This window comes from Drosophila hydei, unplaced genomic scaffold (genome assembly GCF_003285905.1).
Source record: "Drosophila hydei strain 15085-1641.00,03,60 unplaced genomic scaffold, DhydRS2 tig00000060-arrow-pilon, whole genome shotgun sequence".
Taxonomy (NCBI): Eukaryota; Metazoa; Arthropoda; class Insecta; order Diptera; family Drosophilidae; genus Drosophila; species Drosophila hydei.
The window spans coordinates 3306681-3330874 of record NW_022045656.1 but is presented as its reverse complement, the minus strand read 5'-3'; the positions used below and the strand labels follow the sequence as shown (position 1 = coordinate 3330874).

At 45.6% G+C, this 24194-nt stretch overlaps 2 protein-coding genes across 8 annotated transcripts in view; one reads left to right on the top strand and one right to left on the bottom strand.

The window, feature by feature from the left end:
• LOC111594995 (neurogenic protein mastermind) overlaps positions 1 to 8135 on the top strand; it is a 92126-nt gene extending 83991 nt beyond the window's left edge. For all 6 annotated transcript variants that reach the window (XM_023308523.2, XM_030226056.1, XM_030226055.1 and 3 more), the window contains 3 exons: positions 5289 to 5565; positions 5634 to 6746; positions 6810 to 8135. In XM_023308523.2, the coding sequence (XP_023164291.2) occupies positions 5289 to 5565; positions 5634 to 6746; positions 6810 to 7450 (2031 nt within the window). In that variant the 3' untranslated portion in view covers positions 7451 to 8135. The remainder of the gene's footprint in view (positions 1 to 5288; positions 5566 to 5633; positions 6747 to 6809) is intronic.
• A 4607-nt stretch (positions 8136 to 12742) lies between these two features.
• LOC111594650 (AF4/FMR2 family member 4) overlaps positions 12743 to 24194 on the bottom strand; it is a 37129-nt gene continuing 25677 nt past the window's right edge. The window contains exons 2-11 of one of the 2 annotated variants that reach the window (XM_030222725.1): positions 21573 to 21698; positions 21164 to 21495; positions 20896 to 21064; positions 20484 to 20678; positions 20216 to 20282; positions 18209 to 18676; positions 16724 to 17306; positions 14715 to 16658; positions 13230 to 14647; positions 12743 to 13163 (exon numbers count right to left, since the gene is read on the bottom strand). In XM_030222725.1, coding sequence (XP_030078585.1) covers positions 13006 to 13163; positions 13230 to 14647; positions 14715 to 16658; positions 16724 to 17306; positions 18209 to 18676; positions 20216 to 20282; positions 20484 to 20678; positions 20896 to 21064; positions 21164 to 21495; positions 21573 to 21698 — 5460 coding nt within the window. In that variant the 3' untranslated portion in view covers positions 12743 to 13005. The remainder of the gene's footprint in view (positions 13164 to 13229; positions 14648 to 14714; positions 16659 to 16723; positions 17307 to 18208; positions 18677 to 20215; positions 20283 to 20483; positions 20679 to 20895; positions 21065 to 21163; positions 21496 to 21572; positions 21699 to 24194) is intronic. The other variant, XM_030222726.1, reaches the window with a different exon arrangement.

The window sequence follows — 24194 nt, the reverse complement described above, 5'->3', positions numbered from 1 at the left end:
ATAAATGGCATTAAAGCTTATGCTTAATAACAGCTCCTGTTTGGCTGTCCTTGCCAATTAAAAATCAAATTCGCTTCGCTTTAACGCCTCGCTAAATGAGATTGCTCCCACGTCTCACTCTATCTATCTCTCAGTCTGTCTCTCTCTACTAGACGCTGTCAAAAATTCGTTAAATATCGCGTGCACCTCCTGTAGAGCAGGAGGCAGCACTGGAGCAGCTAGTTTATGTCACACAAATATCCAATGACAGCGTCGATTCCCCCCTTAGGCTGCCCTTAGTCCTGGCCAGAACGACACATTCTCTTGGCTTCATTTAGATTTTTTGGCTTCAGTGCCAAAAAGCAAAAGAAAAACAAATAAGGAAAACATGAAGAAAAACGACGCAAAGGCAATTCGCATCGGGGTGGTTGTTGTCTCTCCTTTGGGGGCTGCAGGGGCTGGTGCTGGTGTTGTTTTGCTAATTTCATTGACTCTGGCGCTGGGCCGCTGCCAAGTGCATCGCTCGATGAGTGGGCGGCTGTTGCTTCGCTAGTTTCAATTGCCTTCTCTAGGCGCACTTAAACCAACTTCAATTATCCTTCATCCCTCGCTCATGAAGTGCATGCGAGCTACCAGCTTCACTGTAACTCGATTGTTCAATGAACCGAACTTATTCCATTTAGTTTTTAAAACCGGCTAAAGAAATTAGCTGTAGACATATGCTGCAAGGTGGCTCAACTGTGATTTAGGAGTTATTTATGTTAAATATCAGAGAAAGTGTTGACAGCACAGCGCCGAGCTTTAAATAAATATCGCTGTTAACACTCTGTAATTAGTTGTTTAACTGTATGTTAACATGTGGAACATATGTTGCCAACACGTAGGCATCCACTCTGCTGTTAACATTGCTGCTGTTACTCGCAAGGCTAACATATGTGACACTTATGTTAAATATCGCACTGCTGTTAACACTCTTTAATTAGTTGTTTAGGATTAAGTTAAGTTAAAATTTGGAACATATGTTGCCAACACGTAGGCATCCGCTCTGCTGTTAACATTGCTGCGGTTACTCACAAGACTAACATATGTGACACATATGTTAAATATCTCACTGCTGTTAACACTCTGTAATTAGTTGTTTAACTGCTCTGCTGTTAACATTGCTGCTGTTACTCGCAAGGCTAAAATATGTGACACATATGTTAAGCCACATTGAGCTATTAACACTCTGTAATCTGCGCATTAACAGTTGTCATGCTGTGCAATGCACTTGATATATACTTCTATATATATCATTATAAGAAGTTGCCTTTTCTCATATTCATTTTCAATTATTTTAAGTGCCTGGGCAACAAGTTTGTTATTGTGTTGATTGTGTTTGGTACAGTTGCGTTCTCAGTTTTCCACTACTCAACTGTTCTCGTCTGTGTGTGTGTGCGTGCGTGCATGGGGGCCAATAAGACGGAACAGCCCCCGAGGCTGAGTTGAAGTTTCATTTCTTTTTGTAGAACGACCCCAACGCACACACACAGCCACACAGCCACACAGCCACACACCCACACAGACACACATGTCACACACTCGCAGCAGCAGCTCTCATTGTGGCATAGTCACATATATCATTGTCAAGTCTATATGCAAGGCATACATCCCCGGCTATCCAAGCAGCATTCAAGTTGCCCTCTGCTCAAATATCAGTCCCTTTGCTGGGGGTAGGGGCAGGGTCGCGAGCTCTACATGCGGCAATCTTTTTGGCTTGTCAAATGCGCATTTCCTGCTTACGAGTCCTTGTTGTGTGTGTGTGTGTGCGGGTGTTTGTGTGTGGCCTGTGTGTGTGGGATGCCCGGTTTGTCTCCAGCGCAATCAATATGGCGGCGCTGGGGTAATAGCTTAGGATTTACGCGCACGGCTTACACAGAGAGAGAGAGAGAGACTCCTGCTGCTTCTTCTCTTGCTCCAGCTCCAGCTCCTGTTTCTGCTCCTGTTCGTGGTTACGTCGCCAAACGCTCGCGCCAAGTCGTCGCAGTTACCTTTAAACTTTTTTATTGATATTTTATGTATGTAGTCCCGTTGCCCGTCAACTAACACACACACACACACACACACATACGCCCACGCCACCCCGCCTGCTCTGCTCTTTCCTGGCTTAAGCCTGGTCCTTCGACTGTGCCCATGTTTGTCCTTTTATGAAAGCTGCTGTAATGATTTGTTTTATGAAGTCGTTCTTCGTGTTGCCACCCACATCTACTGCCCACCCTCGCTACGTCTGCCTTGCCTCGAGCTGCGCCCCGAAGTATGCTAGTAAAAGTACGCTCGCCCACTTTGTTTGCCCAATGACTTAGTTATTGAGTCCTTACAAAGGATTTCTTTAAAGTAAATTACGTGAAGCGAAGCAAAGCGAATGCACTGCTGCTCACTCACCTGCCACACAGCGCTGATTAAATCGATCAAACATTCACTTTGATATAGGCATGTCCCAAGGGGAAGCTCGCAATCTACTCTTTCATCTACATATTTGGCATTATTTCAGCCCATGCTGTGCATGAATATTCATTTATATATTGCCAAGCCAGCCTTATAATATATATATATATAGTATATATATTAGTACGCCTGATCAGCATCTATTTATGAGCGTATACTTATGTTGCTTTGTTGTCCATTCATTGGGATAGCAAATGATAAATGACTATATCTATAGTCAAGTCAGATGAATAGAAATTATAAATAATACTAATAATAAAAATAATAGTAAATCAATTTACAGAACTTTAATTTATACTCATATATATTTTATTGATATAAATATGAAAAAGATATATAAAAAATATATAGAAATATTATATATAAATAAAATATATGAATGATATACATATAAATATAAATAAAATATATATAAATATTAATAAAAAGGAATAAGTACTTATATGTTTTTCATTTAAGAAATCTTATAAATAAAATAATATATTCATCGAGTACTGCTTGAGAAATTCCCAACTAACAAAAAGAATTTCATATTTAAGCTAAACAAATCCTATATGTCTTCATACATCGTAACGATTATGGCAAGCTCTAAAGGCATAGATCGTGTAAAAATGTATACATCATAGAAAAAGATAACGCAGCTTCGTATGCAGCTGCCTGCTGTACTCAACCTTTGGTGTCGCTAATATAAGTCGTTATCAAAGAAAAGATGCCTCAGTATTCTGAGCAATATGAATTCATTTGAGATGTCATCATATCAATTAGCTGTCATATGACTGCTCTTCTATTTAATGCTCAGTGCAGTATTAAAAACCACAAATTGTCAGCGTATACAGTGCGTATACGCAATGTGCAGTTTGCAGGCTAATTTCAGGTGTTCATCAAAAGGCAACGCCAGCCGCATGCACATGCTGCGCTAGCAGACGCATTTCACACCTTTTGCCAGTGGCATGCAAATGATTTATGAACGGGGGATAGCCCCCTACAAAGGCGGAGAGGCGTGGCTAGAGTGGGGAGTTAGCGCGCTGTGGCAACAGTTGGCGTTTGCTGTTGTTGCTGTTGGCACTAAACTTCAATTAGCTCAGCGAGTCCATGACTTTTAATCAGTGTACTTTATGCCACACACACGCACTCACACACACACAGCCGTGCATATGCGTGTGCCACAAAAACGCAATAAATTAAACCAACAAGCAATTACAACAACAATGGCCAAAGAGGCCACAAAGTTGCTTAGTGCGCCAAAAACCAACAGCCAGGCGAGGTCACTGAGAGCAGCGCTGACTGAACGTTGACTGCGACTGCGACGTCGACGCCGACGCTGACTGCGACGGCGACGTTGAAGTCGTGTCGCCAAGATTTATTGGCTGGCCTATGCGTCGCGTCGACTCGAATATAGAGTTGACAATGATGTGGACGAGGACGAGGACGAGGACGAGGACGAGCACGAGGCAAGGTGCTCGGCCAGGGCTAAACGATATGCTAAGCTGGAGATGGGCATGGGATATATATATATATATATATATGTATATAAGAACGACTGCAGTTATTCAGCAAGTTCAACTGTATTCTTCATAGGCAGATTTCGTGAGTGACTTTTGTGCTTACGCGTGCCTTGTCACGCAGCCATCTCTAGCTTACAGTTCAGTTGGCAGCAACACGAACTTTAGCACTTGGCATTGAAATGCGCCACGCAGTTGAACCCACTTCAACTCCCCTTTCTAGTGGGTCAGGCCCTTCCATAAGCGGAACAAATAAATTGCAAATATGAATATGAACTGGGAGCGAGCTGCAGCAGAAGCAGAAGCAGAAGCTAAAGATCCGGACGCCCGCTAAAGTAGACACTGAAAAAGTGCCAAAAGATTTATGCCTCAATGTTGTTGTGTGGCTGTCACTCTCGCTGTGTCTGTGTGTGTGTGTGAGTGCGACAGAGTTTGCCAGCTTAGCCAGCTGCAAAGGCCATCAAATGGGACACGGATGCGGATGCGGATGCGGATGCGAATGCGAATGCAGCTGTGCTTGATAATAAGCTTCAGCAGCCGACTCAATGTCTGCAACACCCGCAGCTAAAACCAACTTCCATTCAACCCTTAACCCATAGCCACTCCCACTGGTTGACACGCCCACTGGCTGGTGTTGACAGTCGTAGCGCAAAAGCTGACAGCTGCCAGCGGGGCAGGTGGCGGGCAGGTCCTTAATGTGCTACCTCAGCCCAGGACACGTCCGGGAATTAGCCTCAAAATCTTTGACTCTGGCTCAGGCAGTCAAATTCCACAGGCTGCCCAAAACCGATGCAAATTGGAAAGTTGATAGGGTCAGCGTCGGGGCAACAGGAAACGAAGAGAGATAACAGACAGCTGGGATGCAATTAGCAGGCCTAAACCACACGCATTGAGGCTGAAACATCACTCGAGCGATGCAACTTAAAGTTAAGCTAAGAAAAATATGATGCAAGCAATGCCTTAGCTTCAGGATTCGCTTGTGAAGCGAACGTTTAGCGAAGGAGTATAGCTATATATCGGACAAAACTTGGCCTGAGCAGACTTTTCACAATTTAAATAAGAGATAAAGTCGCTATTGAAAGGCTGATATCTACAAGCCTCTCGTCAAGTGGAGGCTGGCTTGTAGCCTTTCTCCTTACCTTTTCGCTCTCCACCATTCCATTCATATTCAGTCTTATGTAGGTGAATTGAATGCATTCCACTTTGCTCTTTGTCACAGGTCGTATACGTAATATGTGCTGTTATCATGCCGAGCTTCAGTTGCAGCTGTGAACAAAAGTTATGGAATTTTAATTTGCTTTTCTCTGCTCTTCTTCCCTCCAGGTCTCTGCTGGTCAGCATTTGCACCTGAGCAGCGACATGAAGAGCAACGTCTCGGTTGCCGCGCAGCAGGGCGTCTTCTTCAGTCAGCAGCAGGCGCAACAGCAGCAGCAGCAACAGCAGCAGCAGCAGCAACAGCAACCGGGCAACTCCGGACCCAATCCTCAGCAGCAGCAGCAGCAGCCGCACGGCGGCAATTCGGGCGCCAATGGAGGCAATCCGAACGGCCCCCAGCAGCAGCAGCAGCAGCAACCAAATCAAAATATGAACAATGCAAATGGTAAGTGCAGCAAATGCTCCTTCGGCACTCGAATACTCGAACTAATTGAATTGTGATCCGACTTGCAGTACCCTCCGACGGCTTCTCGCTCTCCCAAAGCCAAAGCATGAACTTTACGCAACAGCAGGCGGCGGCAGCAGCAGCAGCGGCTGCTGCTCAACAGCAACAGGCAGCCGCCCAGCAGCAGCAGCAGCAGCAGGTGCCGCCCAACATGCGCCAGCGTCAAACGCAGGCGCAGGCGGCGGCAGCAGCGGCCGCCGCAGCGGCTGCTCAAGCGCAGGCTGCGGCCAATGCGAATGGCGGACCCGGCAGCAATGTGCCACTGATGCAGCAGCAGCAGCAGCAGCCGGGCGGCGTGCCTGTCGGTGCGGGCAGCGGCAACGCCGGCAGCGCTGGCGGACCCAATAATGGTGCAATGAATCAACTAGGCGGACCTATGGGCGGCATGCCGGGCATGCAAATGGGCGGGCCCGGAGTACCCATGAATCCCATGCAAATGAATCCGAACGGAGGCGCGCCCAACGCCCAGATGATGATGGGCGGCGGCAATGGTGGCCCGGTGCCGGTCCCAGCCGGCAGCCAAGCCAAGTTCCTGCAGCAACAGATGATGCGCGCTCAGGCAATGCAGCATCAGCAGCAGGTGCAGCAGCACATGTCCGGTGCGCGTCCCCCGCCGCCCGAGTACAATGCGACCAAGGCGCAGCTGATGCAGGCGCAGATGATGCAGCAGACGGTGGGCGGCGGTGGCGTTGGCGTTGGCGTTGGTGGTGGCGTTGGTGTTGGCGTTGGCGTAGGCGGCGGTGTGGGTGTGGGTGGCAACGCCGGCGGCGGACGTTTCCCCAACAGCGCTGCACAGGCGGCGGCCATGCGGCGAATGACACAGCAACCCATCCCACCGTCTGGGCCAATGATGCGGCCCCAGCATGCGGCCATGTACATGCAGCAACACGGCGGCGCGGGCGGCGGGCCACGCGGCGGCATGGGCGGACCATACGGCGGCGGTCAGCAGCAGCAGCAACCGCAGCAGCAGCAGCGGCCGCCCAATGTGCAGGTGACACCCGATGGCATGCCCATGGGCTCGCAGCAGGAATGGCGCCACATGATGATGACGCAGCAGCAGCAGCAAATGGGCTTCGGTCCGGGCGGACCCATGCGACAAGGACCAGGCGGCTTCAACAGTGGTAAGCATCTTCAAATTGCAGCTTCTTAACGGTTCAGCTCAACTAATGCTCTACGTCTGACAGGCAACTTTATGCCCAATGGAGCGCCCAATGCGCCGGGCAACGGGCCAAACAGCAGCATGATGTCTGGCCCCAACGGCCCGCAGATGCAGCTGACGCCCGCGCAAATGCAGCAGCAGCTGATGCGACAGCAACAGCAGCACATGGGACCCGGCGGAGGTGGTGGTGGCGGCAACATGCAAATGCAACAGCTGCTGCAGCAGCAGCAGAGCGCAGCTGCTGGCGGCAACGGCGGCGGTGGCGGCGCCATGATGGCCACCCAGATGCAAATTAACAGCATGCACATGAGCCAGACGCAGCAGCAGATCACGATGCAGCAGCAGCAGTTCGTCCAAACCAGCAGCACGACAACAACACACCAGCAGCAGCAGCAACAGTTGCTGCAGATGAGCCAGAGCGGACCCGGACCCAGTAACAACAATGCTGCAGCCCAGGCGGTTGGCGGCGTGGGTGTTGGCGTGGGCGTGGGCACGATTGCGAGCGCCAGCTCAATTAGCCAGACGATCAACTCGGTGGTGGCCAACTCGAATGACTTGTGTCTCGAATTCCTCGACAGCCTGCCGGTGGACAGCAACTTCTCCACGCAGGATCTGATCAACTCGCTGGACAACGACAACTTCAATCTACAGGACATACTGCAGTAAAGCGATAGAGACAGAGAGAGAGAGAGAGAGGGAATAGTGTGAAATCAAAAGGATGCCAGCACCTGCCTAAAGAACACCAGCACCACGCTAGCCACCAACCAATCAACCACCCAACCACCCAACCAACCAATTGTTGCCTGTTTTTGTTTAATTTTTTTGTTGCCTGTTGTTGTTATTGCCCCCCAAAATCCCGTTCAAACCTCATCCCCTGTTTGTTAATTGTGTGAATTTTAGATGCTAAGTTCGTTTCGATGTACTTTAATTTGGGACTTTACTGTATTATTAGCCGCTAGAGCTGCCCGCCTCGTTTCTGGGGCAGAGGGCAGCAACGGTCCAAGGCGGGCGAGCGCTGTTGGCGTGGCAGCGGCAGCGGCCAGTACGCATACATTCCATACGCTACAAATATATATTTCTATATATATATATATATATTGAAATAATAATTCGAGCAACAAAGTATTCAAAAGCAGCCTTAAAATATATTTCCCAAAGAACAAGACAAATAGTAAAGCACACACATACCCACGCCCACACCCAGCCCACACCCACACTCTCGCAGAACTTAAGCACTTGTACTTAATGCAATTTGGCCACGCCCAGCGCACAGTTCGCCCGCCCACATTTCATTTTACTTAAGCAAAAAGCAAAACTAAAAAAAATACAAAAAAGAAAGCTAAAAAAACGAAAATGGAACCAACAACAAAACAAAAGAAAACTTTTTAACAAACGCGTCAGAAAAAAAATGAAAAACTAAACAAAAAAAAGAAAACACAAAAAAATTGTACATTTTTATATTGTATTTAATTTAATTTAATTTTTTACATGAAAACGAAAAATTGCGAAAGAGAAAACACAAAAAAAGAGTAAAAGCAAAAATATTGGTGATATTTTAATTGCTTACAAACACACACACATATATAAAAATATAAACAGAAAAATGAGAAATTTTACAGTTAGAGCGGAGAAACAGTTATTAATTATTATTGTACATTATTTTTGAGTAACAATTAAGTTTATATGAAATTTCAAACGAGAAGCGAAAGCAAACGCGGAGCAACAATGCGAATTAAGCGCAAAACAACAAAACATATTTAAAGAAAAAATTATATATAGAGATATATATACATTAAAAATATATATAAATTTAGTATATATATAAAACTTATAATTAAATATACTACGCGTAGTTTTTTGGTAGTGAAAAGCGTGCATAAAGCCCTTAAAATTAGTAGTTTGTTAAATAAATTTATATACATATATATGTACAACAGACACACACACACACACACAAACACTCACACACATACACATACGCATACGCAGACTATATATTCATCTCGATAGGTGTATATATATTTATTCGATTAAGAGCGCTAACAATTATTGAAGTAGATATCTAAGGAAACAGCCGAATACATTTTTAGCTAACTGCGTTTTTGGCCGCGTTACCAAGTGACGCCATGCCACGCCCACAGCAGCCCACTTGACAAAAATGATAAGAGATTCCAGCTATGAAATTATTATACAACATTGAATTAGCGCAATTCCATAAGTCCATAAGTTAAATAGTTCAGATCGGTTCCATTCTCACTCAGCTCAGAGGCCATACAAAATTCGACAGCGACACTTCCAGAAATATAATAGAGCAGCAGTTTAATAGATAATGCCTAGATCGAATGCTGATCGAACACACACACACACATACACACACACTCACACTGATCACACACACACACGCCTAGAAAACAAACGCGTAGCCCAAAGTATTTAAGCCGCAAACAAACAAAAACAAAAGAAAAAACTAACAAAAAATTATTATTAAACAATTATTATAATAAAGAAATACGCGAATTGTAGTTTGTAATTAATGATACGAAACCAACTTGTTTAAACAAAAAACCACAACAACAACAACACGCAAATTATATATATTATATAGTATATATCTATATACATTATTATTATTACTATATACAATATGGCATATTATTATTACATATATATACGAGTACAGATCTATATATATACATATATATATATTGAAAACTTGCAATTCAATCGAGGCGCAGCGAGTTGCAAGCATTGCAAGTAAAACACACACCCACAACTCGATATCAATTAAAAGCAAACAGCTGCCAGCGGCAAACCAAAACTTTAACAATTTACAAAAAAAAACAAAAGCAAAAAGAAAAACTAAAAACAAACTTCAAAAGCAAATGCAAATTAATTTTAGCGTATAATTTACAAAAAAAAAAAAAACAAAAACAAAAAGCGCCTTTTGCAGCATTTTGTTTTGTTTTGTTTTTATCCTTACTTTTATTTCCTATTATCTTTTTTTAATTTAGCCAAATTTCTTTGGTGCACAAGTCTTCGGTTTGCCGTTTTGTTGTCCTCCAGGATGCGCAACAAAACTTCTGTGTCAGCAACTCGGTATACAAACGATTTGTTGGCAAAACAAAAAACAAAAACAAAAACTACAAACATTTGTAGATTTTCTTTTAATATTAAAGAAACCAGACAGAAAAAAAAAACAAAAGCAACAAAATAAAATAGTAAAATATTACTTTTGTAAATAAATAAAAAGATTTCTTTTATTTTCCTGAATTTATTTCCCAGTCAGATATCCTCGTACTGTTATTCTCCTATATGCAACCAATGCAATATAAAGTATTGCATACTTCTAAGGTGGAAACAAACGTTATTTTATGTAACGTAGTTCATGGTGATATAAGTCAAGAATTGCAATTTAAGCATTGGAATGGAAGACCCAATAGGCCTCATAATTATGAATATGCAAAAAAACATCCAAATGTCCTTTAAATAGATGGAAAACAGCCCCATTTTGGGGTTTATATTTAAGGAACTAAATCGTAAAAGTCCTGAATTCTTAAATGACTCCGCAATATTGGAGTGATGGGCATCATGAGAGCCTATCCTTATCATCCTAATGCACCACTTTCTGCCGTCCGAGTTTTGGCCAATAACAGGCAACTAAAAATGCAACCAAGTGAGATTTAGTTTCTGTATTTGGTTACTAAACTTAAACGAATCTGACCATAAAATACGGGCCGAATACAAAAATGAGATAGCTAAAAAAATTTCGATTTATTAATAATCGATAAAATTGAATGTCGGATGGGCGAATCAGCTACGATTACGGAATGAAATCATAATAATTATTGGAATATGTGGTAATTATGGATTTACCTGAGTTATGACATCTGGAAAACCGATATGCAACTCTTGCATGTCCTTGCAAATTTACAATAAATGAGAAATATATGACATCATGGTATTTACGGAATTTAATTTCGTGGAATAAAGGAAACCGTCGATATGTTTTTCATTCATATTTATTGATTTCTGTATACGCATGTTCATAATACATAATTGCATATTTTATGACTTATAATAAATATATTCCATAATTGTAAATACATGCATTTAATGTGTGTTTCTGTGTGTGAGTGGCTTTGTATGTGTGCTTCAATTGTTTAACATTATATTTGTGAATAGTACGCAACTTTATTATGCACGCTTACTCTGCATGTACTCGATATATGTATGTTTATATATGTGTTTTGTCTGTGTACGTGTGTGGATAGTATATATAGTTTTACATAGGTAGGACTTGCATGAGCACTCGACATGGATCACTAAGGTATCCATGTGGTTAACTTAAACGTAAAACAAGCTTAGCTAAAATCGAAAGAGTTAAATGAAGTGACAGGAGGAGAAGATAGACCAGGGGGCTGGTAGAGATTTTGAACTAAAAACACTTTACAAATAATTAGCAGCTATTGCGAGAACTAAATGGTGTGCTAAATCTAATTAGAAGCTAGCTTTGCCAATATATATATTCATATATATACGTGTGTGTGTATGTGGGTGTGTAAGTGTACTGTTTATATGTGTGAGTGGGGCTATGTTTAATAACTTTTCAACACTTAGACGCTAGTGCAAAGGTGCGGCCTGCCAATTCTAAATGTTTAAATATTAAGCTTACTAATATCGTTAATAATATTATGAATTATTTTAGTATTATTAATTATAAATGATTTGCGACACTTTGAACGGGATTTGTTTAAATAATGTAAATGCCTTTGCCTGTTGCTGTTCGCATTAGCATTAGTTGAGTTTTTAAATATTATTATTGCTAGTAATCAATTTTAGATGTTGCCTGTTACATGTCGCACATGTGTTGCACGTTCTATTATGCAATAAAATCAGCCTTAGTTATAATAATTGTTACTCGTTAATACGCATGTCTATAAGTTGGAGCTCTTCAGATACTCGAGAACCTCTTTCAAATTACATATTCGATATTTCGTGTAAGAATTATAATTTTATTCAAATTGTATTATTGTTATTTTATGTATGTTGCCTTTTACTTTGTAATACTTGCGCAAGTTAAAGTTGTTCTCTAAAAAACAATTATACAAAAAGGGTGTTAAAAGTAAAAATCTGTAAATTTTACTAGCAAAAATTTACGCGTTTGTAGAGTTGTATTAAATATGCTTTTTAAAAATGCCTTTAATTGTTAAGTAGTTAATTAGGTAAGTGGTTTTCTGTGTGTCCGTGGCTAGCCGCCAACTCGACGCAACAATTCGGCTAAATGCGCAAATTCAAATTCAATTAGTATTGTTATTAATATTATTGTTATTGTTATTATTTCTTCTTTCGTTTGTCTAAAATGTTTCTCTAAAACTGTCGATGAGCGCTTTGAGTGTTTTGTGCATATTGCTGAATGGATGGATGCTGAAATGCACTTGAAACAATGAACTAGCCCCTAGGTTAAACACTTCATACTTATGCTAAAAGTGAATTTCATTTTTCGTGGATGATTACACGGCATTTTCCGCGGCTATTTTCGCCCACTTTCACTTGTGCCAGCTCGAAAAGAAACTGAGCCGCCGACAGTTGGCCATCGGCACTGGGCTCAGTTTGTTTTCAATTGCGATAAACTTATTTATTTACGATTTACATATATGCATAAAGAACTTTACTTAAATATTGCAAACTTGTTTCAAATGCTCAATTAAAGGTATGAATCCTTTCTGTTTGAGTTTCTTTGCTGCGCCTACGCCGCGTACATAAATTTATATCACACGCAATAAATATAATAAAATAATAGAACATTTGTTTTTCGCTTTTCGAAATTAAACAAATTAAAAATCGTGCTCGTGCCACATGGCGTAATTAACTAATTATCATATCTTGCTCTTCTATCGTTTTCTTTTTGTTTTGTGTTTTCGTTTTCGTTTTTGTTTTTTTTTATGTTTATGTTTTTACATACATATTTTTGAATTTATTTAGTCATCGATTGCATTTGCATACAAGTTGCAATTGAAATTGATTCGAAACATGTTGCTGGCAGCTTATGTTGCCAGCGTGCGCATGTGTGTGTTGTGTGTATGTGTGTGTGGGTGCAGCTATTCGTTGTGAATGGCAATGACTGTTGCTGTTTTGCTGTTATAACTCTAATTAACGTTTAAACGTTTTTGGCAAATTGTTGATCGATCAATCGATTGATCGATAAGTTATCGACGGCTGCTCTAGTGCAGCCTATGATGATTGGCCTTGGGCATAGCGCCAACAATGCGCACGCGCCCCAAGGTGCCAACTGCGCCAGCGCCAGCGCCACCAGACAGCCGCTGATGCTGCTGCTGTTGTTGCTGCTGCTGCTGTTGCTGCTGCTGCTGATGCTGTTGCTGTTGTTGCTGCAGCAATTGCAGCTGCTGCTGGTGACGCTGCTGCTGCTGCAGTAGCTGTTGCTGATGCTGCTGTTGCAGCTGTTGTTGCTGCTGCTGCTGCTGTGGATGATACTGCGGCGCATGCTTGGCATCATTGCAGTCACAGAATTGGGGCGGCGGTGCCAGCACCAGGTTCTCGGTGCACAGCTGCAGATTGTTGTTGCCCGGCTGCGACACAGCGGTAGCAGCAGCAACAGCAGCAGAGGGCACTGCCACCAACTGGCCGCTGGGCAGCATGCCCACAATATGCGTGGCCAGCTGCTGCTGTTGCTGCTGCTGTTGCAGCATATGTTGCTGCTGCGTTGGCTCGCCATCGCTGTCCGCTTCGAGAGGTGGTGGTAGCTGTACCAACGAGACGGCTGTGGTGCGTGTGGCACCCCGCTGCATGGCAATGGCCGCTGCCTGTTTGCGCGTCAGCGAATTGTGGCGCTGGAATGCCTTGGCCGGCGGCGAGGGACTCAATTCACCATCATCGTCATCGAGATCGGAACGCTGCTCCAGCTCCGAGTCGTGGCCCTTGTGCAGCTGCTGCTGCTGCTTGGCCACCAGGGCGGCGGTGCTGGCGCCACCAGCGGCCGCTGCTTTGGCTTTGAGTATCTGCTGCAAGTGTTGCTGGTGTGCCAGCTGCTGCTGCTGCTGTTGCAGTATCTGCTGCTGTGTGGCAATCAGCTTTATATTGGGATTCGATTGGTGTTGCTGCAGCTGCTGCTGCTGCTGGTGATGCACGTTGGGTATGCGACCAAGCACCTGAGGGCTGAGCACGGGTTGATTCGATTTGACTTGAGTGGTGGCTCCTAGCGGCTTGTTGGCCACCATGACTGTTGGTTTAGTGGCGCTGAGTTGCTGCTGCTGCTGCTGTATGACTGGCGCGTGTTGCTGCTGCACCAGCTGCTTTACAGTCAGCGTGGTTGTTGCTGTCGCTGTCATGTTGTTGCTGCTGCTGTTGTTGTTGTGATTGCTGCTGGCATTGTTGTTCAGATTGGGGGTACTAGTCTTAGTGGCTGCTTCGTAGGCAGCTGCGGCATGCGCCACATTCGTGCCTGCATTAATGCTGTTGCTGTTGCTATTGACTGTTGCTGCCCCAATGCTGATGGTCGTCTTGGCCAATGGCTTCATTGGTGGATCGGGTATGGTCTTCGGCTCCTCGACAATAGTAACGCTTGGCTTCTTCTTGATGGTATCCGTTGGCTTGGCTCCGCACGTGGCGAGCAACTCTTGGTCGCTGCTCACACCAGAGCTGCTATTATCGCATTCATCCTCGCCAGCAGCGGGCTGTGGCAGCAGCTGTTGCTGCTGTGGCTGCTGCTGCAGCTCGTCTTCCTTTTTAAGAAAGCCATTGGGCGAGGACTTGGAGGTCTTGAGATTACTGCGTATGCGCTGTATCTCCTCCACGGACAGCGAGTGCGATATGGAGGCACCCGAGCCAGAGGCAGAGCTGCTGCCGCTAAAGAAGAACACACGTTAGTGGGTGGCTGATGCGAGTACAGTTAGAGGCAATTGGAGACACTTACCTGCCCTGGCTGTTGCCGCTGGTCTCCGGAACATCGAACAGTGCAATTTTCTCATTGAGCTTCGTGTTGCGGGCAACCAGAATCGAGTTTTCATCCTCGCCGTCTGACTCGCTGCAGCTGTAGTCCGGCTCGGGTATGGGTGGAGCTAGACCACCAACAGTTGCTGATGCACTTGCAGTGCCATTTGAATGCTGCTGTTGTTGTTCTGCTGCTGGCGGTGGTGGCGGCGCAGGAGGCGATTGTGGTGCAGCGACTGCTGCTGTTGGCTGTTGCTGCAGCTGTGGAGCTGCATAGTGAGAGCCCACCGGAGCTGCAGCCTGTGGACGCAGCTGTGTGGGTGCCGCATATTGACTGATATGCTGCTGTTGCTGTTGTTGCTGCTGTTGTTGCTGCTGCTGCTGCTGCTGCTGTAGTTGCTGCTGATGTGGCTGTGGTTGTGGCAGGGTTTCCTGCTGTGGTTTCTCCTGCGCCTGCCGCAGCTTCCAGGCCATCACATTGCGTAGCTCCTGCGGCGAAGCGTAGATCTTGGCATTGGCCGACGGATTGAAGCTGCTCTGGACGCCATCGATGGCCGCCGAGGTGACTGCGTCATTCTCTGCACGCTTCTTCAGCTTCTGTTGCAGCGATATTGTGCTCTCGTACTCCGAGACGCTGCTGCGCGTCTCCACCTTGACCACCTGACCTACTGGGGGCGGCGGCGGTGGGTGATTGGGTGGTGGCAACACGGCACCAGCTGCACCTGCCCCGCCTTTGATCTCCTTGTCACCAGTTGTGTTGAGGCGCTGCAGCGAGGCATGCAGCGTGGCCACATCGTCCTGCGAGTGATGGCCTTTGCCTGCGGCCTGCCAAATGGATGAGGCCGAGCCGTGCAGTTGCGGTCCATGCAGATCGGGCGTCGAGTGGAAACGCTTCAGATCTCGTCCACTGCCAACAATCGCCCCGCCCACGGTGGGCGTGGCGACGGGCTTGCCACGCAGCGTGCCGCTGCCATGCTTGGTTCTCGCCGTCTTCTGGCGCTTCATCTCGGCCACGCTGCCATAGACCAGGGGACCTGTGCGCATTGGCGAGCCATTGGCGCCGGGTGGCGTCGCAGCACCACTGTCTGTGCCCGACTGGAACCGCGAGCTGGTCATCATGGTGGCGTAACGACTGGCATTGGAGGTGCTGCCCTCGCCCTGCTGTCGCTGGAAGAGCTCTTCCAGCTCGGCAGCTGTGATGCGACTCGATGTGGGTCGCGCCTTAATGCTGGCCGTGCGCAGCTGCACCGGCGTGCCCGGATGTGTGGGCGTGGGCGTGGCAATCGACTCAACCGAATTGGATTTGGCATGCGGCACCTGCTCGTCCTGCTCCTTCTCGCCTCCATTCTCCAGGCCGGCTACCATCGACTTGGCTCTGGCCCGACCCACGCTCAGGGTAGTCTTTGGATCGCGGCGCGGTGGCATCGGAGCCATGCGAACACTTCCCCCACCGGCAGAGCCACTGCCGCTGGCATGGCCGCCCGGACCCATAGACATCTTTCGGGGCAAAGTGGCGCATTGGCGGTGCGCGCTCTGCGGTGTGCTGGGTCCACTGGACAGATGCTGGCTGCCGGCGCGTGCACCGCTGGGCAAATACTGAGCGCTGGCTTGCATCTGCAGTGGAAACTGGGGCGAGACGACGGTCATGTTGACCAGAGCGCCTGCGGAGCGTATCATCTCGACGACCTGTTCATGCGAGGCGGCGCTCACGTCTTCCCCATTGATGGTGAGCAGAAAGTCGCCTGGACGTAGTCCGGCCATGTCGGCAACGCCGCCGGGATCCACGTCGTCCAAGTACTGGAGCGCTGGGAAGCGCTCGGAGGGACGCAGCTGCATCAGCTGGGAACTTGCCTTGGCACCGCGCAAAATGAAGCCAAAGCCACGCTTGGCCCTATGCAACACCACTGAGCGTGGCGCGTTGTAAGCGCTAGCCAAATACAAAAGTTACATTAAATATGGAATCCATCTGGCGGGGATTATGAGTGTTCTTACCTCTTCTTGATGCGTGGCGCTGTGGCGCTGCTGTACTGTCCAATGGAATTGTTGACCATGCCCTCGGGCTGCTGCTGGCACGAGCCGTTGCTGGTCATGGAGAGCGAGGGCGACTGATGCGGCTGTTGGAGCAGCGTACTGGAGCTGCCCGAGTGACCGCCCAGGCTCAGCTGTGGGGAGCCCTGGTAGGAGGCTGGCTGTGTCTGCTGGGCCTGCAATGCCTGATGCTGCTGCTGCTGCTGCTGCTGTTGGTGTTGTTGTGGGGCCATGCCCGTGCTGGCGGTCATCACATTGGTAATGTGCTTCTGGCGCAGATTCACCTCCTGGACGCAGTCGGCGGGAAAGAAGCCCGAATGATTGGTGCCACGCACATAGCCCTCGAGCAGGCCGCAATCGGTGCTGCCAACCACCTCGATCACATCACCCGGCTGCAGGCGAATGTGACCCACCGTGTTGCCCGCGTAGGGCTCCATGCACACCACCGTGGTGCTGGGATGTCCAATGGAGCAGGCTGCCGAGTCCGAATTAGTGCCCACGCCCGACGAATCACTGATGATGTCGCTGGTGTCTCCCAGCGACTTATCTGTTGGATTGCAAAAGCGAAAGCACAAGTCAGTCGATGATTTCGCTTGCCAAAGGAATTGGAGCCGCTCAGCTCACAGAGACAACAACATCGAGGCGAGGATGGCGATTGCATGCGTATGCTTTGAATAGTGGCTGGGCATTGAGAGCGAGAGTTAGCGCGAAAAGCGATGCGTGGATGGTGGAAAGAATTGCGAATCACACACAGAACTGCGACTCACATTAAAGCAGTGAAACGCAGCAAATAAATGCTGTTGGGTCTTTAAACGATGATCAATTATATAAATCAGAATTAGTAAGTATTACTCGAGACTGGAACAGCTTCTTGGAGGAGAAAGTGAAAGACTTAAAGCTGATGGACAGAAAATGGAGTTTTTATTTTTAAAAACTGTTTTCCAGTTATGTCTCTAGAGGCAGCTTCGGCTCGAAGCTCATCTGGTGCAGGCTCGTTAAGTCAGTTAGTCGAATAGGTGCATTAAGAGTATGACTGATTCGCATGATTTGCTTCACGATGACAAGTTATCGATAACTGAGTCAGCATGACATTGCAATCGATTTAAAGAGGTGCTTAAGTATTTAGATAGATTTTATATATAATTATTTATGTATGTTTGTATATATAGACATAATCAATAAATTGACAGACATGCACTCGTGGTATATAGAAAGTTAACTAAGTCTTAATTGGTCTAGTTCTAAGAGGCATGCTTAATGTATGGCAATTGTTATACTTAACCTCTGGCTGAGCTTATATAGACATAGTCATAGTAAGAACAGAGTGTATATATAGTATAATAAAATCAAAGTATATGCTCATGGCACGCTCTTGGGACACAATGGAAATTATAAAATAAACTTAAAGCGAACATAGGCTAAAGGCGAAATCAAAGTTAATTTCATTACCTGTCACAATGCTGATGTCGTCTTCGTGCGAGCGATGTCCCGACGAGCCCTCGGAAAGACTCGAGCTGGCCGAGCTGTAGGCGCCCAGCATGTGCTCCGATGGACAAGGCGAGGGCGGGCCATGCAACTGCAGATGCGGCTGCTGGTGCTGGTGGTGCAAGTGCTGCTGCACGTGCTGATGGCTGTGGGGCTGTTGGTGGTTCGGATGGGTCAAATTGTGGTGTGGTGGCTGCAGCTGCTGCAACTCACGTCGCGTAAGCGTGCCCAACGACCCATTGCCGCCATTCACACACACCTGCTGCTGCTGCTGCTGCTGCTGCTGGCCACCTGGCCCCGGAACAGCGCCTGCACCACCCAGCCCACCGGCAGCCGCTGCCAGCAGCGCAGCGCCAGCGGCCCCATTGGCGCTCAGCCAGCCGATGCCCGACCGGCGCTTCGGATTGTAGCGTGGCGGCCCCCGGAAGGGTACTGCGATTGTGGATTAAGGATAGTTTGCGATTTATATGTGTGTTGTTGGTTTGTATGTGTGTGTGTTGCTGTTGTTGTTGTTGTTGTTGTTGTTGTTGTTGTTGTTGTTGTTGTTGTGGGAAGAGTTTTGTCAGTCAACTGAACTTATGTGTCGCGGCTTGGAGTAGAGTTTGAGTAAAGGGTCTATGCACATTGCTGTTAGCTATGGATATGTATTTTTGTCACATTTTGTAGTCATCCCGATTGCGATCTATTTGTGGCTTATGAGGGCAAAGCCAGGCTAAAGCTGAGCAAGTAGTCTATGAACGGCTGACAACAGCTGTTAATTAACATAACGTCAATGTTATAGAACAATGTTACTGCTCAGCTGTAGCTAGCGCTCTACTCAATCTAAAGTTTGGGGTTACTTCAGAAATAACTATTATAAAATGGTAAATGAAAGAGACAAATTCCTAGACCGCTGCCTAGCGGCTCTAACACTTAAGATCGATACACCAAACGCTCTGTTACTTACTGTACTTACTGCTCTGATGTAAATACATATACATATATATATATATATATACATAAATAAATATATATTTGTACATATATACAAGTAATTGACCGTATCATAAAGCAAAATGGAACATTCTATGAATGTTAGCAAAAATGAAAACTGAATTAAATGCAAGTTGAATAAATCGATTACAATGCAGTTAAATCGATAACTATAATAAAGTAACGTTCAACAAAACAGCCAATAGAGACACAAACAGAGAGATATATATAAATAGAGAGAATGATAAGTGAGAGTCAAACGAGTACGAGCAAAAATTGAAACGAGTTACAGTTACAATACGATACTATTTATATATATGTAGAAGAGAGAGAGAGAGAGAGGTAGTATATAGAGAAAAATGTGTCAAGCAAATGCAAAATATGCAAGGCAAATACATATGTATATATATAAAGTTGTACATATAGCGTTTGATATATAACAGGATCAATAGGATCAACACTTTATGTTACATTGAAATATGATGGATGTATGAAAAATGATTTTAGATTTGAGAAGACCTAAATGATGAAATGATTGATTGATTGATTGATTGATTGATTTATATATATGATTTTTGACATGAACTGTTTCGGTGTATTTGAGAACTGAATATTGGGATAGTGGGACTTAAATCAGGGTGTACAATAAACTAAACACTGACTGGAATCGATCTAGCTGTAGATTGAGTAGAGGATTAAGTTGAGAAAATCAAAAAAATTTTAACCAAATTGTGACAAAAATGGGATCAACTGAGGGTGAAACGGGACGAAAGGTGAGTAAGAGGTACGATATGGCAATGTCAATGTCGAGTACGAGTCAAATGGGATTGGTCGATGCGTATCGGAACCGTTACATCAATCACTCAGTCAACCTGTCAATTATGCAAGTATTTGATTAAGAGCATAATTGCAGATTCAGAGATTGATTGACCAACGTCTCCTACGGCGTGTGAGTGCGAATGAATCGTTGTATGACTGTGATAGGCTTTCTGCACTCACCAATATCCTCCGATTTGTAGTTCTCAATGATTTCGGCTAATTCCAAGTTGCCAGCGATGACCGCCACCTATGGAGTAGAGTTTTATTAGCCGAAAAAGAAAACAAAAAGCTCAAGTAGGCATTAAGTTCGTTCGTTAGGACTACAAGCAAATCTACGTGAGGAAGTTCCAGCAAAAACTACGAGTACATTATGAGTATATTACGTGTGTTGTTTGTAGCCTAAAAATGTTTTAAGTTGTTGAATTTTGAGTCGTTTTGTTTTAAATACCTGATAGGGAGTTTGGTTGGCAAAGTTCTGGGCACCGCGTTGTGCGCCGCGAAAGAGAAGCATTCTAGCACAAGCCTCTTGGTTGTTAACAGCGCAAACATGCAACGGGCTGTTACCGGACGCATTGCGTCCATCCATGTCAGCACCGTAGAACAACAAGTGTTCCAAGTGCTGCACCAGGCCGTGCCGACAGGCCTACTCACAGTTTAACAATAGTTAGGGCAAGCGTTTAAAGTTAGACAGAAGAGAAGTAAAAATCAATTAGCAAATACGTTTTTTAACTTTCCCAGCACCTTCGCACCAAAGTATCTCACAATTTTGGATAGGCAGCGGGGTCATTCACAAGAACCAAAAGTAAGTTCAATCGTATATAGAAGAGGTTAGCAGCTATTTGGACCCGTCACCGACTTACCTGATGCACCTCGTTCCAGCCCTGGCTGTCCTGTATGCCCAGCGTAGCGTGATCATGCAAGAGGCTCTCCGTAATCTTCGCCTCGCATTTGCGCGTTATTGAAATATAAAGGGGCGTTATGCCACGCCCGTCACGATAATTGGGCGAGGCGCCAAGTTCCAAAAGCGTGCTGCAAGTATTGAACATGGATTAGTATTAAATAAAAGATATTTCGATCCAAATTAAAATCGTTTCTGATGTGAATCTGGGAACTCTTTGAGCGCCTCACCTGACCGCCTCGAGCGAATCATGTTCGACAGCTCGATGGAGCGCTGTGGTGCCATCCTTGGTGCGATAGTCCAGCAGAGCACCGCCATTGACCAATGCAATAAGCAGCTTGTTGGGCTTCTTGGCACCGGTGGCCACCGAGAGGGGCGTCTCGCCGCTTTCTGAGCAATGGAAGTTCGGGTCCAGGCCCTTGGCACACATCTTGGCTATCTTCTCCACATGTCCGCCATTGATGCAGTCCAAGAAGCGACGCAGGTTGGCGCGTGTGTGTAGCGCCTTCAGCTGACGCTCATCCAGTGTAAGCATTTTATACACGCGACGCTTGTACTTCAGCTACAGCAGCAGACAGCAGAAAAGGAGAAGAGATGGGGTCAGTTATGTGCGTTATATATATGATAGATGCAGCTTACCTCAAGATAGCCAACGGGTCCATTGAAAGGATAGTCGCCCAGGCGACGCTCCTCATCTAGAAATTTGCCCGCCTTTCCATTCGAGGGTGGTGCAAAGAGGCCATAGTTAAAGCTCTCTTTCAGCTCCTGCAACAAGAGAAGGGATAAAAGGTGAGTTATGCTTCGTGACTCTGACAGCAGTGAGTGCCGAGTTCTGCCTCATCCATCAGGTGTGCCATTCACGTGCTCAAGTTGTTCATTTTCACACGCACAGCCTCTCACACACACCCACGCATACACAAAAAGACTTCCTGCTTGCGTTGGGTGCTCCAGATGCGGGTGATTCACAATGCGTTCGCTAATGAGCGCGTGACAACGGCGCCATCTAGCGATTGGCAATGCATTTATAAAAATACACTGTATATTGCGATAAATGGTATATTAGCACTAAGAATGTATAATACGATATTAAAGACCTTCCAGAATATGATGGATATATTCCCATATCATTGTAGTTGCCTTTTCAGTTCGTTTTTATATTGCAGAGAACTGCGCAGTCGCTTATACCCGCCTGCAATGTTCTTCCTTGTCTACCGTTGAGTTTAAGTGGCAATTTCTTCTTTTAATTATACAAAAAAATGCTCTGGCACTAACAAGCAACAGAGCCAACTTCCGTAACATTTCCGCATGCATCCGAGGGAAGCTCCTTCTCCTCCCCTGCCACTCCTCCTGGATATACATATGTAAATATGTATGCGCCCTGAAGTCTCAAGTGTATAACTGGTGACATTGCCAGTGCATTAATTATGCAAAGTGCGTGTTATGTGCACACATGTGTGCCGAGAATTGGGCTCGGATTAGAATTTGGGGATCTGATACCCTTACGCGGTACTCATAATTCCCAATGTGACAAATGTGGCCATTAAATAAGCCACACCCGGTATTAGAGAGTGTCATATAAGTATTATTCTAAATGCTTTTAAAAAAGGCATTAATATGAAAATAGAAAAGTTTTTAATGTTTCGAGATATTTAAGGAATGGAGAAAAAGGATCTCTTGCAGAGAAAAAGGTGTCCCGTCTCTTGCCGATATGGAAACAAAATTATAATATATATATTACTTATAGTCAATCTTCTCTAGAGCGATATAGGTAAGAGTATAGAGGAGAATTTGAAATATAACTTATTATCTGTATACTACGGCGAAAACTGTTTTATATTTCTATTTCTGCTTCGGGCTAAAGTGTTGACCTTAACTAGCCTCAACACGTAACTCGGCAGCCGTAAGAGTTATTTCCGGCTTTCAGCTGTTGTTATGGAGCTACAAATCGGAAATATGCAGCTCTGCTGCCACCCTCGCCCTCGCGGCTTAAACATAAATTTCCACCACACAAACTACAACGCCCCCAAAGGCCGGGCGCCCTCATCTACCCCTACTCCTCACACGTTAACTTTCGTGCGCCAAATGGTTTTTATGGCGTCCCTTGCTCTCGCTGCTGCTTCTTCTTCCGTTTAAGCTCGCTTTTGGCTACCCCGTAACATGCACAGATGCAAATTGCAGACACGTCTCGCCGCCCCTGGGCCAAAGAATCGGGCTTGCTATGTGGATTATGTGTGTTCGGCCAGGGGGAGGCTCGCTTTCTGGGCCTGCTTAAAGTCAACTTGTTGGCGCAAATTGCATTTTTATGAGTTTTGATTTCGATTCTCCAACCCAATCCAATCTGGCCCTGGCCCTAACCCTGTCCCTGGCCCTGGCACTGGCCTACACAGTGCGGGGCTAAAAAGTAATTTAGAATTTCTGCTTATTTTGTAGCGCAGTTGCAGCTCGTAAATTCCATTTGCCTGCAACGAAATTGGGGCACATGATGCTGTATGCCACATCTTTCTTTATTTTTATTTCGCCTTCGACGTATTTGGTGTTTCAGTGAACGACCATAAATCAATGCAAATTACCAAAAAAACGAAAACTTTTTCTTTAGCAGAACAGACAAACAACGAAGATTGAATACCCTTGATTGTACTCTGTTTACGTTACAAACTTTGTGACAATTCAAATACCCCATGCTGGGGTATACGCGCCTAGATTTTCCTCAGCGTTTTTTTATTTTTTTCTTCTCAAGAGTAAATGTCAATGCGATGCGCACTTGCAGCAAATAAGCGACTTCCTGTTCCAATAAGAAAAGGCAACGCACAATGGCAACGGCAGCAGCAACAACAACAACAACAACAACAACTAGAGGCATTCATTGATAAATTGTCAAACAGTAGTTGTTGTCGAGGCTGTTGCAATTGTTTGCAAAAACAGACAGTTAGATGGAGAGACGGACGTACGTACAGACAGTCCGGTCAGCAGGCAAACATAAACAGAATACAGAAATACAAGCGCACTGCCTGCAAAAAGTAAATAGCCAGTCAGTTGGCCAAGTCGCTTGCAATTGGGTCGCCACAATTGGCGGCCATCTGTTGCAGTTGCAGTTGCAGTTGTTGTTGCCGCTGCAGTTGCTCGTAATCTCATTCTATTGCAGCAATTAGAGTCGCTGTTGCATTTGCCGTCTCGCGCCATGGCCTGTGTCTTGTGGCAGGCTTTACATTTATGGTCTCATTAGTGTCAGCATTTGCGCTTTGTCTTAGTTTCTGTATTTCG